This window comes from Felis catus, chromosome F2 (genome assembly GCF_018350175.1).
Source record: "Felis catus isolate Fca126 chromosome F2, F.catus_Fca126_mat1.0, whole genome shotgun sequence".
Taxonomy (NCBI): Eukaryota; Metazoa; Chordata; class Mammalia; order Carnivora; family Felidae; genus Felis; species Felis catus.
In genome coordinates, this window is record NC_058385.1 from 47492187 (window position 1) to 47510387 (window position 18201).

The window sequence follows — 18201 nt, forward strand, 5'->3', positions numbered from 1 at the left end:
ACTCTGAGACATCCCAGTGTTTTCTTCACCACAGTGATATACATTTATACTCCTCACTTCTCTCCAGCTGCTCTCCTTGGTACCCGAATTTCATTTTCATATTCATGTGCGTTATTTTTTGTACACTTTTCTTTTACGCTTTTGTTTCTGTTGTGAGTGGTATAATGCTGTTATGAACCGTGAAGGCTATTCTTTTCTCTTTTTTGCAATGCCATGCGGGAAGCACAACATGAAAAAAAAATTCAAGGCAAGAGTGATGATTATCATTAGAGAAAATAAAGTTTACAGGAGGGACACAACGGTTTTTAGCTTTATGTTTGCAACTTGAGAATAATCCAATAAACGAAAGCCCACATTTACCGATCTAGTAAATTCGAAGTAAATATTTACACATAAGCAATAATTCATTTTAGAGATATGTTCCTCTAACTTTGTGGTCCCTTTGGATGCTTTAAATGAGTTGGGTTTGTGGAAGAGATTTCCATGTAATTTTTTAAATTGTAAGGAAATTCAGGGTGAGGGGGTACATGTTGATATTTCTTCTGAGCCCTATTTTCCTTAATGTTTGTACCTTTTATTTATTGCATTTATATCTGATTCTGCTCTGATCCCAAGGAGATATTGAATGAGAACTGAGACCCGGTTTGAGGGATAGAAACATGGATGTGCTGATAAGAGTCAGCTGGCTGGCCTGGAAAATCAAAATGGAAGTGGGGAATAAAAGGTGTCCTATATTTGTAAACCCATTCTTAAAATAGAAAATGGAGGGGCGCCTGGGTGGTTCAATTGGTTGAGCGTCTCACTCTTGGTTTCAGCTCAGGTCATGATCCCAGGGTTGTGGGATCCAGCCCTGCATTGGGCTCCGTGCTGCGTGTAGAGCCTGCTGAGGATTCTCTCACTGTCTCCCTTGGCTTCTCCCCCAATCACACATGTGCACTCTCTCTCGCTCTCAAGATAAAAAAATAAAAGAAAATGGCGTTTGTTTAATGTCCCAGCATGGCCCTATAGCTGCCTTGGACTAAGGACACTTGATGTGGCCTGTGTCATGAATTCCTTCACGTTGTGAGATGTGAGGAGAGCTGTCGTGGAGACTGACGTACTCTGTCCCCATGTACTCCAGGGTGCTTCCTTTTCTTGATGCATGGGTTAACCCTTTCTCTTCCCAGTGCTGTCTTTTCTAGGTACAGCTAGTGGTCAGTAAGCTAAGCTTAGCTTTTTGCTCCATCAGCTGCTAATGGATGGGAAAGACAGCTTTTCTGTCCTCATTATCTCAATTTTAGTAGCTTAACAGACAGCTGGTGGAAACACCAGTGCTTTGATCAGGGCCTATGTAAAAATACTAAGTTGGCGAAAATGGAAGTGTTCTCACCGCCTTGTACACTGCAAATTATCCAGTCTCTCTTTGTGGGAAATAAGGTTATGCTAATTGAAAGACTGGCTTGAAATTCACCAAATCATGGTGCATCCGTTAAATCATCCCAAATTTATTGTATCTCTCATTCCTTCTCTTTCCTTTACAATACTTCTTTTTGGTCTAAAATAGTTCATCAGTTCGTATTGGGCCACCTCACAGCACTTAGAAAATTATAGTCTCTGTAGTCTTGACAAATCTCACCTTCTGAGGGGATGTTTCTAAATGGACCGTGTTCTCTCTCTGCCACACTCCAGTGCTGGATCCCAAGGCAGAAGACAAGATAATGTAAATATTGGTTTTCAGGATGAAAAAAGAAGCCAAAGTACTGGCTAAGGATGGCCATACTCCTGATGCCCCGTGGGCTCATGACCTGGCTCATTACCCCAACCCCCAACCTCCTGCCAGCAGTCTGGGGAGCCCTCTTTCTGCTTATAAGACAGTCTGGGATGAGATGAGCTTGATAGCTATTGCTGAGTAAGAGAAAGTTACATCCCAATTTTTCGTCTAAGGAGGGCCCAATTTTAAACAAGTCATCTTGTGGAAGGTTAGAGAACGTTATAAGGCATCTTTCATGGTCTCAAAGGTAAAGAAAGGCTTGGGGGAGGCTCCAGGGTGGGGTCGTGAAAGGTCCAGATACACACTGCGAAGCAGGGCAAATGGCATTTTTATGTGTTTGCTGGGGCGTGGTGTGGGTGAAGGAAGTTTTAGAAGGGAAAGGTAAACATTTGCTGGAGTCTTTGGTATTGAACTTAAACAAAGCCATGCCTTTGTTCCAGTTTTATAAGGTAATGGTTGGTAGGAAAAGCTCTAAAGCTAGAGTTAATTCACATATAGAAGGAATAATCTGTGGAAGGCATCTCACTGAAGATATCAGTGGCCTGATCTTTTGTTAGGATGTGGAGTATCCATGGTTTCTGGACTGAATTCTGCTCCGGGCTCTGTAATTTCCATGCATGAATTACTGTATGTGTGCCGAGAATTAAATTACAGATTTGGATTTCATAGACCGATGGCGGTGCGTGTGTATGTGTGTGCGCGCGTGCGCTCTCATGCACACACATGCACCAAGGTTAATATTTATTCAGTGATTACTACATACTGGGCACTCCGCCAGGTGCTTTGTGTCTATTACGCAATATTCATATCTTAGGTGGATAACACTTTTCATTTAAATAATGAAGACTTTGAAGCCCAGAGAAGTTAGCCAGCTGCATGAACGTTGCACAGCTAACGCGGAGCAGAGCCAGAACTCCCACCTTGGGCTATCTAAAGCACGTGCTCTTTCAGCACTGCCGTTTTGTATTGAGGAGGATCGAGCAGGAACACATCCGACATTATTTCTGGCAAAGGGGCGGTCACTCCTTCGAAGCAGCTTGCCTCTTGCATATCATGCACTAGGCCAGGCAGTGGAAATTCACGGACAGATAAGCCAGGCAAAGTGTCTGCTCTCAGAGAACATTTTGGCCAGGCTGAGAAGTAAGCCATAGCTGTAAATAAATGTAATATGAATGGAAGAGTGACAAAGATTCTTATGAAAATAGAGGTAAAGTGCCAGGAAAGGTCTGGAAAGGGAGAAAATTCTTTTTTTATTTAAAAATGCCCCCAACTTTTTCCTTAAAGAAGTTAGAGGGGTGCCTGGGTGGCTAGGTCGGTTAAACATCTGACTTCTGCTCGGGTCATGATCTCACAGTTAGTGAGTTCAGGCCCCACATCGGGCCCTGTACTGACAGCTCAGAGCCTGGAGGCTGCTTCGGATTCTGTGTCTCCCTCTCCCTCTGCCCCTCCCCTGCTCATGTTCTGTCTGTCTCTCTCAGGGATGAATAAACGTTAGCAATTTTTTTTAAAAAAAATTACAAATGAAAAGTTGAAAGAATAATACAATTATCGCCACATACCCTTCACTGGGATTGACTCATTATTAATACTTTGCCAGATTTCTTTTATCTTCTCTCTCTCTCTCTCTCTCTCTCTCTCTCTCTCTCTCTCTCTCTCTTTCACACACACACACACACACACACACACACACACACACACACACACTTATACTTCACTTCTAAATACTGTAGCATGTAGAGAGATCACCTTTCTGTGGGATCAGGGAAGACATGGGGAGGATTTGGCATACGGGCTGTGTCGTAAGGGTCAGTTGTAACGTAAGCACATGGAAGTTGGAAAGAGGAGCACGTCAGGTGGAAGAACAGGATGCTCGAAGGTGTGGCGTGGAGAACACAAGAAGAGTAGGGAATTTGGGGCAGGAGAGCTGTTAGGAGTTGTCTGTAAAGAGGGGAGGATAGAAGTCACGGGAAAGGATGAGGTTCAGACTCACCCCACTGAGGCATGTTGGAGGAACCAGACAAGAAAGGGGTGGTCAGGAAGGAGACTACAGAAGAAGGCAGAGAGGCAGGGGAAGAAGGAAGAACTGGCCAGTGAAGTCGGTGCAGCAGGTCGTGGTTTCTCAAAGCCTGGCCTTCCATGTGTGTCATCCACCTCAACTTGGGTTAGACGTGCAGGTACTTGGATCTCTCACCTCGGACCTACCGATTGGAAACTCTGGGCATGGGGCCCTGTAATGCATATTTTACCCAGACCTCCTGGATGCCTACTAAATAGGAGAACCCTTGCTTATAAATTTGCTATTGAGTCCTCGAAGAAAGCAATTTCGGTCAAATTGTGAGGACAAAAGCCAGATTAAAAATAGTGACATGGGGGGCGCCTGGGTAGCTCAGTCGGTTAAGCGGCCGACTTCGGCTCAGGTCATGACCTCGCGGGCCGTGAGTTCGAGCCCCGCGTCGGGTTCTGTGCTGACAGCTCAAAGCCTGGAGCCTGTTTCAGATTCTGTGTCGCCCTCTCTCTGACCCTCCCCCGTTCATGCTTTGTCTCTCTCTGTCTCAAAAATAAATAAACGTTAAAAAAATAAAAAAAAATAAAATAAAAATATTGACATGGCCTTATATACTGTGAAAAATTTATATGTGCATGTGTGTACGAAATCCATGTTGAAAGACACACGTTGCATCCTCGTAAGATGAAAAGACTGCAAACAGCCCAATGGTAAAGAAATTATTACTCCTTATTTCACAGTTCTTTAAAAACGAAAAGGGCTATCTTCAAAATTTATTTAGTAAAGCAAGATGCATAACTATGTTTACTGTGGTACCATTTGTATAAAAAAGAATAATGATATGTATTGCATGGCATATTTCTAGAAGGATACACAAGAAATTATGAAAGATCCTCAAGAGACTGTTGGTTGTTTAGAGAACTATTCGGTGGGGGGGGGGGGTGTTTTCAGTTAACTCTTTTGTGCCTTTTGAATTTTGTGCCATAGTATTACAAACTCAAAGCAAGTTTTAAGTATTAAACATGAGCCAAAAAGGATTCATATAACAACAAATGATCAGAAAGTTGAGTCACTGAATCTTTTCAGTCTGTATTTACATCCTTCCTCTGACCGGGAGCTCATTATTTATGAAACAGGCCACCCCACTGTGGTATAAGGTCCAAATTCTTCCTCATCCTGAGATGCTATTTCACAAGCTGTGTTCAGGTGAAGGGCAGTAAAGGTCCTGCCTGAGAGATTTCTCTCTTGCTCTCTCCCTGTCAAAGCCTGTGACTCCACCCTTCTAGAAGTGTTGTGCAGAGAGTGATTTTCTGTTGTAAAAATCAGTTCACTTCAATTAAATATCTTTTTGCTAAAATTAATATGAATCCTAACTAACCTGCCTTTGAATCATTTGGCGATAGCATCTCAAGATGCCTTGAGAGAGAATCGAGGGAGGAAGGAGGGCTTGAACTGGGGGACTGGAGGGGACACAAAGAACTAGCCTTGCAGGGGGAGCAGCTGGGGGTGGGGGGCAAAAATGGGTGTGGCTTTGTTGGCTGTGCCATCAAGGTGAGGAAGGGCTTGGGGTCAGAGAAAGGAGCAACCATAGAGACCACGGTGATGAGGAAACTCCCTTAGATTTTCACAGCACTGTACAGTTTCAGACCTAATCTCATTTTATTTTTTTAAACATCTATTTATTTGTTTTGAGAGCGAGAGAGAGAGAGAGTAGGAGCAAGCGAGCAGGGGAGGGGCAGAGAGAGAGAGGGAGAGAGAATCCCTGCTCTGACAGTGCAGTCCCCGACTCAGAGCTCGAAGTCACATACTGTGAGATCATGATGAGGGCTGAAATTGAGCTGGATGCTTAGCCAACTGAGCCACCAGGCGCCCCAAACATAATCTCATTTTAAAGTGGCGCACTACTGAGGTAGAGATTGTTGTGCCTATTGAAAAATGAGGCAAGTGAGGCTTAGAAAGGGCAAACAATTAGTCCAAGGCCACAGTGCTGGGATTTGCATCAAGTACCTGACTCTGAACTTCCTGTACATTTTTTTCCCTCGCTGAGCTTTCCCCTCATTTGGCTTCCAGTTTCCAAGAAAGCTCTGTCTTTTTTCTTACATGGCTTCACTTTTGAGTCGTTCCTATTTAATCCTTGCTTCCGAGGCTCTTAGGCCCCCCATTCCACCTTTCTGCAGCCTCTGACGTTCACCTTCTCTTAATGTGGGAACACCTCCTCCATCTTGGAAGAACACCTCTGCGTGGCCGTGCTGTCTGCTACCTGCTTCCCCTATTCCTGTTCATCCCTCCTTCCTCCACCACACTCCCGAGCTGAGAAGCCTTCTGTCTGACTCCAAGTCTTGGCTCACCCCAGCGATCTAGCTTCCTGCCCTTCCCTCCATTAGTCAGGCCTCTCAAAGGGATACAGGACCTCTTTACATCTGAATCTGGTGGCCTTTGCTCAGCCTTCACTCTCCTTGTCCTCTCTGTGACTTGAATGTTGAGTGCTACGGCTGGAGTTCTGCCTTGGCCCCCCGATAATACATAACTTGACCTCATTAGGTGTTCATGACTTGATCACAGTGACAGACACATCGTGGTTGGCCTCTTCCCTCACCAGGCGCCTTCCTTTGGGCTCCACCTTAACTTCCCCCTACACACCCTCCTCTCCCACAAGGCTTGCCTCGTTGCTCTTTTCAGAGTCAGCATCCATCTGTCTTCCAACCCGTGACACCTATACCAAATCTTCCCTGGCTGACTTGCGGATTTCTCTCCTTTTTATCAAGTCTTACAGAACTTATAGTCTGGGATAGTCAGTTTAGTATCTAATTATCTACATTTCACAATAGCAAAAACTGTAACATCTCTCTTCTCTCTTGAGGATAGAACTGTACCGAACACTCCCTTATTTCCCATAGCATACATAAATAGCATCATCCATGGCATACACACACACACACACACACACACACACACACACACACACACACGTACGTACGTACGTACGTATATTCATCCAGAGTATATAGTTGGTGCTCACTTTATGTTTGTTGATATGCAAGCACGTAACAAATTTTGAGGATAAATCTGATCAGAGCAGCTCATTCTGCTGTATTATCTTGATGACTTCAGCTACTCAAAGCAATCTTGGCTCCTAAGAGGTTCGGCTAAAACCAAGGCAAGAGTATGGATAAAGAGGGAAATGTGTTTTTAGAAAGGTAATTTTCCCTGAATGCATTAGACAAATATTTGTTGAGTATTTATCATGGGACTGGCACTAGGATTAGAGTGACCTTGAGGCAGACAAGGGCCTCCTCTTATGGGCTTGCAACCCCGTGGAGCAGACAGGCAATTAGGCACTAAACAGAAAAACAATAAGATAAATCCAGACGATGTCAAGTACTATGAAGAAAATAGAGGAGCAGCGTTATAGAGTTTGCTTCTGGTCCTGGGCTGAGGTGGGAAGAGGAGGAGGAAGCTAACTCTAGACGGGGTGGTCAAGGCAGGTATTTGAAGAGTTGGCACTGGACTGAAACCTGAATGAGAAGGAACTGGCAATGTGCGGGACAGTGTGTGGGGCAGCACTGGAGATCGAGGGCACAACAAGTGGCAAAGGCTGTCAACCGGGAACAAGCTTGGTTTGTTGAAATGGAAAACGTTGGGGACTAAAAGAATATGGAAAACTCTGGTAGACTCTGTGAATAAACCTAATGTGTATGTATGTATATGCAGACATACCCAGAGTATCTGTAGGAGAAAATAAAGAATTATATTATGAGATTTTAAGTAATTCCCTAAAAGTGCTATATGAATGGAAGTGTCAGAAAATCTCAATTTCTTAGGTTCTCAAGAAACTCACAAATTCTCTCATTTTTTAAAAATGTTTATTTATTTTTGAGAGAGAGAGAGAGAGAGAGAGAGCGAGCAGGGGAGGGGCAGAGAGAGAGGGAGACATAGAATCCGAAGCAGGCTTCAGGCTCCAAGCTGTCAGCACAGAGCCTAACTCGGGGCTCCAACCCATGAACCATGAGATCATGACCTGAACTGAAGTCAGATGCTTAACCAACTGAGCCACCCAGGTGCCCTTATCTCATCATTCTTGAATCCCACCATGTAGCGTAATACCAGGCACAGACAGAAGATACATGATAAATATTTGATAAATTAATGCCTGAAGGCAATGAATGAATGAATGCCTAAGACTGAGAGGTTATGTGTTCATATTGTCTACTTTTAGGCTGTCTTTCTGTCTTAATTTGGCATTGCCTCTGCACCCAAATACCGTCATATAAAACGGAAGAAAAATGCTGATATTTAAGAAAACCACCCATATGGTCTTTAATAATTCTAAGAATCAAGAGGAAAACAGAGTGGGGAGATTGGCAAGAGCACACTTATGTGTTTATATATTGCTTGTGTTTTAGAGGGAGAATGCTGATTTCTTGTTGTACGCTATGTCGCTCTAATCTGGAGGCTAATGCTTCTGCAATTTCTTGGAAAAGAGCTCTTCACGTCCCAAAATAAGGAAATAAGTAGCTGTCTTCATCTTTAATCAGAAGAATCTTGAAATGCAAAATACATTGTTTAAAGAGGAAAAGATAAATGTTTTCCATCAAATTATCAACATTATGATTTTTTAAATCCCAACTTGCGGGGCGCCTGGGTGGCTCAGTCAGTTAGGCCTCCGACTTCAGCTCAGGTCATGATCTCGCGGTCCGTGGCTTCGAGCCCCGCGTCGGGCTCTGTGCTGACAGCTCAGAGCCTGGAGCCTGTTTCAGATTCTGTGTTTCCCTCTCTCTCTGACCCTCCCCCGTTCATGCTCTGTCTCTCTCTGTCTCAAAAATAAAAATAAATGTTAAAAAAAAATTAAAAAAAAAATTCCAACTTACTTTGTAAATCAAAGACAGACCCGTTTATTTTAAAAGCAAGCTCTTGAAAAAATCTTAGGGGTTAATAATCAAGTTAATGTGATAATTCTAAACCTCATTGATTTGTATTTATTTTGATAAATCTTACTATATGCTTGGTGCACAACTGAGAGTTATTATATTCTGGGCAAAGTCACTTGTCTTTTGTAGGAACTACAAACTGGAAATTGTAATTCACATGTAAAAAAAAAAGGGTTTATTAAGAAATGTCAATTGTCATGAGACTGCCTCTGTTTCTGGAAAGGTCTTGGTATATTTAGAACCAATCTTTCTATCTGAATCAATTTTTGAACCAGTGACAAAATTATAATACTATCTATTATCTGCCTAGATACACTTGATTTAATTATTATTTTTCTAAAAAATAAATTACGTACTGTCAGAATTACAGGAATATTAATCGCTGAGGTTTTGAAAGCGTTACATGAACGTATATAATATTCATAATTATTGGGTGACATACCCAATTGTTCATGGCATTTATATGCTCTTTACATAATCAGGGCTCCTACTGGAGTGAAAAAGAATTTTCTGTGCTTGACATTTGGATGAACGTTTGGTGGGGAGAAAGCATACCTTTTCCCTAAGTTTCTGTAGCACGCATTTGCAAACAGTACTTTGTAGATAAACTTCCAAGAAAATGGCTTTCACGTTTGCCGGCTGTGCGTGGAGCTGGGACATGTTTGGGTTTGCAAGATGAAACAAATAAATGCTTATCAGTTCTCAAGCCAGGGTTTTAGTTAATGTCCTTCCATCCCTTCCCATCCCCTCCAGTCCCCAGCTGCAGTTAAAGTTCAACCATTTAGGTTTTAAGTGCAGCACAGTGAGACTATGATTGCTACCATGGGGCACTGAAACTGTGCTTTACTATTGGGTTCAGGCAGCCAGGCAAGAGGAGAGCGGTGCCAACTCTATTATAAAATCCCTGTTAGGATAGTTTTGGGAGCTGCTAGCTCCATGTAGCAGAGAAGGCAGAATCTCGTGTCGTTTAGTTTGTATAGGATCAGGAGGCCATGCATCAAAAAGAGCCCATTGGACCTTTACTAAGAATCTCTCCCATTAAAAGGACCTAGTCTAAGTGTGTCCAGGTACAGTCTCGTGTGTTGTAGCTCATTTGACCTTTAAAGACCTTCTCTACCGGGTGGCTGACCGCTACAGCTCCACCAAGGAGGATTTAGTCTATTTATCGTAGTATATTGCCAGCGGATCTGTCCTACTCAAGCGGTCCTTGTAAATATACACATGCCATCAGCCCAGCTCTCTTAGTTGGGACTTGGAGCTGACAAAGGCCACAATTATCATTGCATCCTGCCTGTCTGAGTGCGGTCCACTGTTTGTGATGTATGGGTAATTCACTGACCCAAGTGTGAACCCTAATACCTTAGGAAATATACATCAGAACACTTTTCTCTTTTGGATTCTGTAGTACTAGGAAGGTTTTATGAGGGAGTAGAAAAGAACCAGTCTGTACTGAGGCCCCCTGTGAGTTATAGTCACTACAGAAAGATTTCTGTATGAAATCCATGGTCAAAAATACAGACAATGGCATAGTTCCCCAGAGTGGTCATTGATTTGCTGATAGAAAGCTGTGTTTTATACATTCTGGCCAAGATAAGCCTGTTGTCAGTAATAACAATAACAATAGAAGAAGTCAAGTGTTCCCAGGAAAGTATACTTTTATTTGTTGGTTTGACCTAAAGATCAGCATTTGACGACGTTGTTGTAGTCTTTAGAGCTCCATCATGTTGCTTCTCTCTCCCCATCTGGCCTCTGACTTCCGTGATTACAGGACTACAATTGGTGCATCTGTCCTAGTCCCTAGCACAGTCTCAGGAACATAGTAGGTATTTAAAAATATTTGTGGCACACATCAATGTTCTCTGCAGTTAGGGCATCTCCAGGAGCAGCAGACAGCATTTGCTGTCTACTTTTACCCTGAAAGTTCAGGAGGAGAGACAGGCCTGGTATAGTCTTTCTCAGTGGTCTTTATCACTCAGTTCCCCTGAATCACTGGACATTTGAATTTTGAGTCCTTTTTCTCTACCATTACTAAATAATGATAGTCCATAGTCTCATCCCAGTGTCTGTGCGGGCTTTGCTTCACACATGTCCTCCAGGTTCAGTGCCGTGTTCTGTGTTCTCATGACCTCTGTACTTGACCACCCTGTGTTGGTTATTACTGGATTACTCCTCTCCTTGGACCGTCCACTATGTGAGGCAGGGGTCTGGCTTTGTTCTCTGCCCTCAATGTCTAATGCTGTGTTTGACTTACAGTGGGCTTGTGTTGATGTTTATAGGATGAATAATAAGAATGAATGAATGAATGAATGAATGGGAGATATCCATGGTTACATCATCTCTAGGCACTTGTTTTCATATGATGGCTGGAAAAGTGAGGGTCTGTGGCACAGTGCGCAAGGTTGTTGTAATTAGCATGTCACTAAGACATTTCATCTTAGCCTTATTGTTGATGTGGTGCGTTATTGCTGTGTTTTTCGTGACCAAGTAAGAGGCTCAGAAACAAAATTAAAAAATGATCTTTGTATCGATATAGCACTAAAAATGAGATATCTGCTTGTATAAATTACCAAAAACCTACAGGCAATAGAGCTTAAAATGAATTAGATCAATCCTGGTAGTAAAATCAAAGATTTGAATGGCCTTTAAAATGCAGTTCATGCCAGCGGCTCTTTGCTTTTGCAGGACTGTTCTTTTTGATGTTGCTGTGACACAAAAGGTCAAGGGTTTGAGAGTGAATGAAAATTTCAGTGGGACCAAATAAAACATGGGTCACATAATGTATCTATGCAATTGTTTTCAGAATATTTAATAATTTACATTTTCATCCTTCAGGGAAGGATTTTAAAAATAATTTTAAGAAAAAAGTTGAAAACCAAAGACAGTAAGTGACTTGTCTGAGGTCTCTTAGCTCGCTAATGTTGGAGCTAGAACTAAAACTTTGGGCTTTTGAGGGGAGCCTGACTGGCTCAGTCTGTGGGGCCTGCGACTCTGGATCTCGGGGTCATGAGTTTGATCCCCACATTGGGTGTAGAAATTACTAAAAAAAAATTAAATAAACTTGGGCCGCCTGGGTGGCTCAGTCGGTTGAGCGTCCAACTTTGGCTCAGGTCATGATCTCGCGGTTGACGAGTTCGAGCCCCGCATTGGGCTCTGTGCTGACAGCTCAGAGCCTGGAGCCTGCTTCCAATTCTGTGTTTCCCTCTCTCTCTGCCTCTCCCCCGTTCATGCTGTCTCTCTCTGTCTGAAAAATAAAGATAAACATTAAAAAAATTTTTTTAATTAAATAAACTTAAATAAAACTTAGGGGTTTTTCTACAGATAAACTTATTGATGGATTCATCACATGTTTATTGAATGCCTGTTCTCCACCACACTCTACATTAGGTACGACTAATAGAAAAATAGTAAGAAATGGTCTCAAATCTCAAAATTAATAGTCAAGGAGGAAAAACAGATATATAAACAAATAACTATTTCAATGCAGTAGTGTGCAAGGGGAAATGTTCCCTACTTTTGTTTTTGGTTTTGTTTTATCCCACAGGACAGAGATTTGAGAAAGTGATGTAATATTAGAAGTGACAGCTTTAATATGTTGAAGAGATAGTGGTTTACACATCTGATTTATGCATGTTTGAAAAATAGGTAAAACTTTGCTGATATGCCTAAAGGAAAGCATCAATTGTCTATTTCAAGATTTAATAGGAAAGCAACAATTTTTATATATTTAAATTACAAATTACGATATATATAATGTTTCATGTGCTCAGCATGTTCTTATTTCAGCGTATCCAAATGTTCTTCACTTGTCCTTAGAAGATTGTGTAGTGTTGTGATTCCAAGTCTTAGGCTTATGCATTTTTTAATAGATCCTTTTTATGGTGACTTGTGACCTTTTCCTTTCTTTCTCCCACCCTCAGATTTTCATCACTGTGAATTGCCTGAGTACAGATTTCTCATCCCAGAAAGGGGTGAAAGGACTTCCTTTGATGATTCAGATTGATACATACAGTTATAATAATCGTAGCAATAAGCCCATTCATAGAGCTTACTGCCAGATCAAGGTCTTCTGCGACAAAGTGAGTAAAGATCATAAAGGTATCTTTGTTATTAGATACTACTTTTAATGACATTTCCCCCTTGTTACCTTCTCTTGTCTGGTGGTGTCAAAGTAATTACCTTATCATACTGGGAGTTGTAATCTGTCATTTTCAATTCCTATTAGATATCTAGGGAGTCATCAGTCAACTCTTCTTTTATTAGTCAGTTTCACCACTAATTTAATGACTGATTGACACTGCACTGTACTATCAGTCTAATTCACTTAGATAACTGAAATAATGGATTAATAGTTTTTACCGGGTATAAGCCTGTCCCAGAGCATACCAGTATAAACTGTATTATTTTATGGGTTAAATGGGGTCTCATTTAGAGCTTTTTGGAATGGAAATGGCACCTATAAAATAAGCTTATTAGTAAACATGCACTCAGGAGGAGATACAGTTTTTTTAATCACTCTGAATCCCACTATAAGATACAATGATTAGAATAGCAAAGCTTATAAAACCCTATGATTATGTGACATGAGATCCTTACAAATCCCAAATATGAGTGGGAATAAGCAACAACAGTTTTGAGACCTGTATGGTATCAGCATCACGAGGGAAAACAGTGGGGCTACTTGATAACCAAAGAACAGGCAACCTACAAAATCGCCCCCAGGTACTCACTAGAGAGTGAAGTGTGCCATCTGAGGACTGTATGTGAAACTGGGGTGGGAGGGTACAGATTCTGTAGACTCTAATTTGCTATTGCTGTTGGGTGCAAAGGGATGGAACATTGAAGTGTTTGGGGCTCTATGAACTCCAGAAAGTTATAAATTTAAGTTCCCTTCTAGGGCAAAACTCTGCACTAGAAGAAAAAGCTGCTAGGAGTAGAATCCAAGTTGAATTGGACTCCTCCCACTCCCCCCCCCCCAAAAAAAAGGTATAAAGTAAAGAGAAATTCCAAATAAAAAGGGTGAAGAGAAAGGATATGGAGTAGACAGATCTCAGGAAATACAAGACTGTTTGTTTTTTTTTTTTTTAATCACTTTGTGAACACATCTGAAGAGAGAGCATGAGAGCCATGAAGCTAGCAGAACTATCCGGGTCCATTCATTTCACTCAAAAATGACCATCAGGAAAGAAAAACAGTTGAATCCCAATGGGTATCTCATGAAAATAGAGACTGAGATCACACTGACTTCCCTGTGGACCTACCCATGAAACAGGTGAAACCTATAGCTTAATGTTACAAAATGAGCTAAATGCAATTAAGAAACACACAGAAGTCATGAAGACGAACATAAATCACATACAAAACTCAGGCATGACATGTCTTGAGAATAGAGTGATTTGAAAAGAGTTGTGATAGAATTCAGAAATAAACAATTAAAATATTTCAGAAGTAAAGACTACACTAGAAGCAAAACAAGAGTGAATAAATATACCAGGGGATGCCTTAGGAGAAATATGCAAGTTGGAAAGAGCAAAATTTTAAAAATCAAAAGAAAAAAAAGAGAGATGAGAAAGAAAATAATAGATGTAAGAGAGTGGTAAAGAAGATCCAATATACATATAATAGGTGTCTTTGAGGTAGAAAACTAAAACAATGGAACAGGGTTTCAGTGGCAGAAGCAAGATGGGTGAAAGAGTGGTGGTCGTGGCCCTGGAGGTGGTAAAGAAGGATGACAAGGACCAGAAAATGAAATACGAACCTCCTGTGCCAACTAGAGTGGGGAAAAAGAAGAAAACAAAGGGACCTGGTGCTGCCAGCAAGCTGCCACTGGTGACCCGTCACACTCAGTGCCGGTTAAAATTTCCGAAGTTAGAATTAAAGACTCTCTTCTTGTGGAGGAAGACTTCAGTAGAAATCAGGAACAAATGAAGACTTTAGAAGAAAAGCAAGAGGAGGAAAGATCAAAGGTGGATGATCTGAGGGGGACCCCAATGTTGGTAGGAATGTTGGAAGAGATCATTCATGACAGTCATGCCATCGTGTCTACATCTGTGGGCTCAGAACACTACGTCAACATTCTTTCCATTATAGACGAGGATCTGCTGGAACCAGGCTGCTCAGTCTTGCTCAACCACAAGGTGCATGCTGTCATAGGGGTGCTCATCGATGACACGGATCCTTTGGTCACAGTGATGAAGGTAGAAAAGGCTCCCTAGGAAACCTATGCTGATATTGGGGGGGGGGGGTTGGACAACCAAATCCAGGAAATTAAGGAATCTGTGGAGCTTCCTCTTGCTCATCCTGAATATTATGAAGAGATGGGTATAAAGCCCTCAAAGGGGGTCATTCTCTACGGTCCACCTGGCACAAGTAAAACCTTATTAGCCAAAGCAGTAGCAAACCAAACCTCAGCCACTTTCTTAAGAGTGGTTGGCTCTGAACTTATTCAGAAATACCTAGGTGATGGGCCCAAACTGATGCCACTGGAACAAAAACATATGACTCAAATTCCGGTGGTGAGAGAGAAATTCAAAGAACAACGTTGGAACTGTTGGACCAGTTGGATGGATTTGATTCCAGGGGTGATGTGAAAGTGATCATGGCCACAAATTGAATAGAAACTTTGGATCCAGCACTTATCAGACCAGGCCGCATTGACAGGAAAATTGAGATCCCCCTGCCCGATGAAAAGACTAAACAGCGCATCTTTCAGATCCACACAAGCAGCGTGACACGGCCAATGATGTAACTCTGGACGACTTAATCATGGCTAAAGATGACCTCTCTGGGGCTGACATCAAGGCAGTCTGTACAAAAGCTGGTCTGATGGCCTTGAGACAACGTAGAATGAAAGTAACAATCGAAGACCTCAAAAGTCTAAAGAAAATGTTCTTTATAAAAACCCAAAAAGCACCCCTGAGGGGTTCTATCTGTAACTACCACATTGGCCTTCAAGGAAATGGTGGGGAGTGTCCCAGCTCCGAGGAGGGATGAGGCTGGGGAAGTTGCCTAGAGGGACCCATGTTCCAGTTGCCTTCATCCGTTGGCCACGTGCAGTGCTCTGCCCCCCAATAAAGCAGGCTCCTTCTCAATAAATAAGTAAACAAACAAACAAACAAATAAATAAATTAAAAGACAGTTGAACTAAATCAATGCCAAAGATGATAAATTGTGAAAACTTAAAATATAAACTTTATGTATAAATAAATCTATGTATATTTAAACAGCCTACCAGCACGTACTTGGGAAAACTGACGCAGGAAATCAACACCAAATTGTTAATTTATTAGACTTTAAAAATATTCTTGGGGCATATAAGTAGAATAGAATAGAATAGAATAGAATAGAATAGAATAGAATAGAATAGAATAGAATAATTAAAAAGTCACTATAAGGAAACCTTTGTCATCAAACTTTTCAATACCACTCTCAGGGACATTTAGGTAGCCTCCCCAGTAGAAGGGCCAGTAAGTCAATAGACACAGTTGTATAAATGAGAAAACAGTGGGTCAGCGGCACAGGTAACTTGTCTAAGTCACACAGCGAAAAAGTAGAGAGCTGGATGCAAATCCGGCCTGACTGCAAACCCATATTCCTTGAACTGATAAACAACCATATGCATAAAAAGCCAAAATGACAACTGAGGATTCAAAGCCTCAACAAAGAGCCAAGGTAGCCTGTTAAAAACAAAAGAGAACAAAGAAAAATCAGTACATATCTTTAATTCAGCACATTGAACATGGAAAAAGCATTTCCAAACGATGTGCAACAGGGAATTTTTTTAAAGTACAAGTGGGATAGCATTTTTTTTTTTTAACGTTTATTTATTTTTGGGACAGAGAGAGACAGAGCATGAACGGGGGAGGGGCAGAGAGAGAGGGAGACACAGAATCTGAAGCAGGCTCCAGGCTCCGAGCCATCAGCCCAGAGCCTGACGCGGGGCTCGAACTCCCGGACCGCGAGATCGTGACCTGGCTGAAGTCAGACGCTTAACCGACTGCGCCACCCAGGCGCCCCTAAGTGGGATAGCATTTAAATAATTTGAATTCCCTCACTGTATTCCAGATATTTCAAGGGAGATTGTAGAATTCCCCCCTCTGGGAATCTCCTTAGAGGTGAGGAGTAAGATTAGGGACAAGGAGAAAGGAAGGGAAGGAGTAGAGACACTGGGCAGTCCAATTACCCTTACATTAGAGCTGGAATTGACAGTGGGAAAGAGGCCTCAAGGGATGCTCATATAGTTAGTTTTGTCAACAGTGTCGATATGATAAATACTAAAACTCAAAACAAAAGAAAAATGAAGGATGAATAGTGTTGTTCACCCATGTCCTAGGACTCTAAGAAACTAGTGATATAAAGAGTTTCCAGGGGTAGTTTTTAGCTTACTTCTCCTGTTGTTAAGGATAAGGAAGAAATCTCAAGCAGAATGCATTAACCTTACCTGCTGGTAATTTTTCTAATAAGCTAGATATAAAATCTTCTGTAATTTGGCATATATGCAGCTCTAATTTCAAAACCCAGGCAAAACTTACTCCTGGGAGATTGAAAAGAGAAAAAGTTTAATTTTTCCACTTTTCAAATGGGTGCGCGAATGCAAATGATTCATTTGAATTATCCTCTAAAGCAAAAGAGCTAAGAGCTATTCCAGTTTAAAATATAAGATTCCCAATCACAGTTGAGAACCCTAAACAGATGCAATTCTGCACTATTTATAGTTCTCCGGTTTGATTTATGATTAACACACCTGTGAGATACAAATAAAGACCTTCTCTAATTTATTTTTGATATTATGATACTTCTTTGAAATGCATATGTTTATGGATTAAAAAATTCAGGATCTGTCTATATATCTACCTATATCAATACCTATGTCTCTGTCTTTATATCTGTATTTAATTACTTCCATTATCTTTGCTGAAAAACAAGAATTGTATTACTGTAAACAGTAACTATGCATTGTGTAAAACTTGAGAAATGAAGCCATGTTCTTTTTTTGTTTTTAAAGATTTTTTTTCTCTTTATTAATTTTTGTTTGGAAAGATCTTGGAAGTGACAATTGTTGAAGATGATGAAAAGCTAAAGATGCCCCTGCAAACTATCTTGGTACCTTGGCCAACTTTCAATCTGTTAAGGACACATTCTTAAAATAAATTCAGGGGAAACAATTTAAGTGTCAAATAAAACAAGGATAGCCATCACCCCTCAAGAAGTGGCCACAGTGATCACAAAATAATCAGGAAATCTTCAGGCATGTTTTTCAAATCTGACACTCCAAAGTGAACATTTAGGCAGGGGAAATTATTTTCAAATGACAAATTTGGTCTTTATAGAAAATTGTACTGTTCTGGAAGTAGACTTTTTGCACTTTGATAAGAGTGGAAAGAATGTCTTAGAAGCTTCGGTCACAGATAATCAAAGGAAGGAAAGGAATTCATGGAAGGTCATGTTCAAGGAAGCTTTCTTCATCTTAATTAAATGTATCTAAGCTTTTCTGGGTCATTGTGAAGTCAAAGATTGATTTT

The 18201-nt window shown here is 41.2% G+C and overlaps 1 protein-coding gene and 1 pseudogene across 6 annotated transcripts in view; both read left to right on the forward strand.

The window, feature by feature from the left end:
- The window catches only part of GRHL2 (grainyhead like transcription factor 2), a 181321-nt gene that overhangs the window by 115637 nt on the left and 47483 nt on the right, over positions 1 to 18201 (forward strand). For all 6 annotated transcript variants that reach the window (XM_045049526.1, XM_045049525.1, XM_006943329.5 and 3 more), the window contains one exon: positions 12601 to 12759. In XM_045049526.1, coding sequence (XP_044905461.1) covers positions 12601 to 12759 — 159 coding nt within the window. The remainder of the gene's footprint in view (positions 1 to 12600; positions 12760 to 18201) is intronic.
- On the forward strand, positions 12772 to 16525 carry LOC102901139 (annotated as a pseudogene).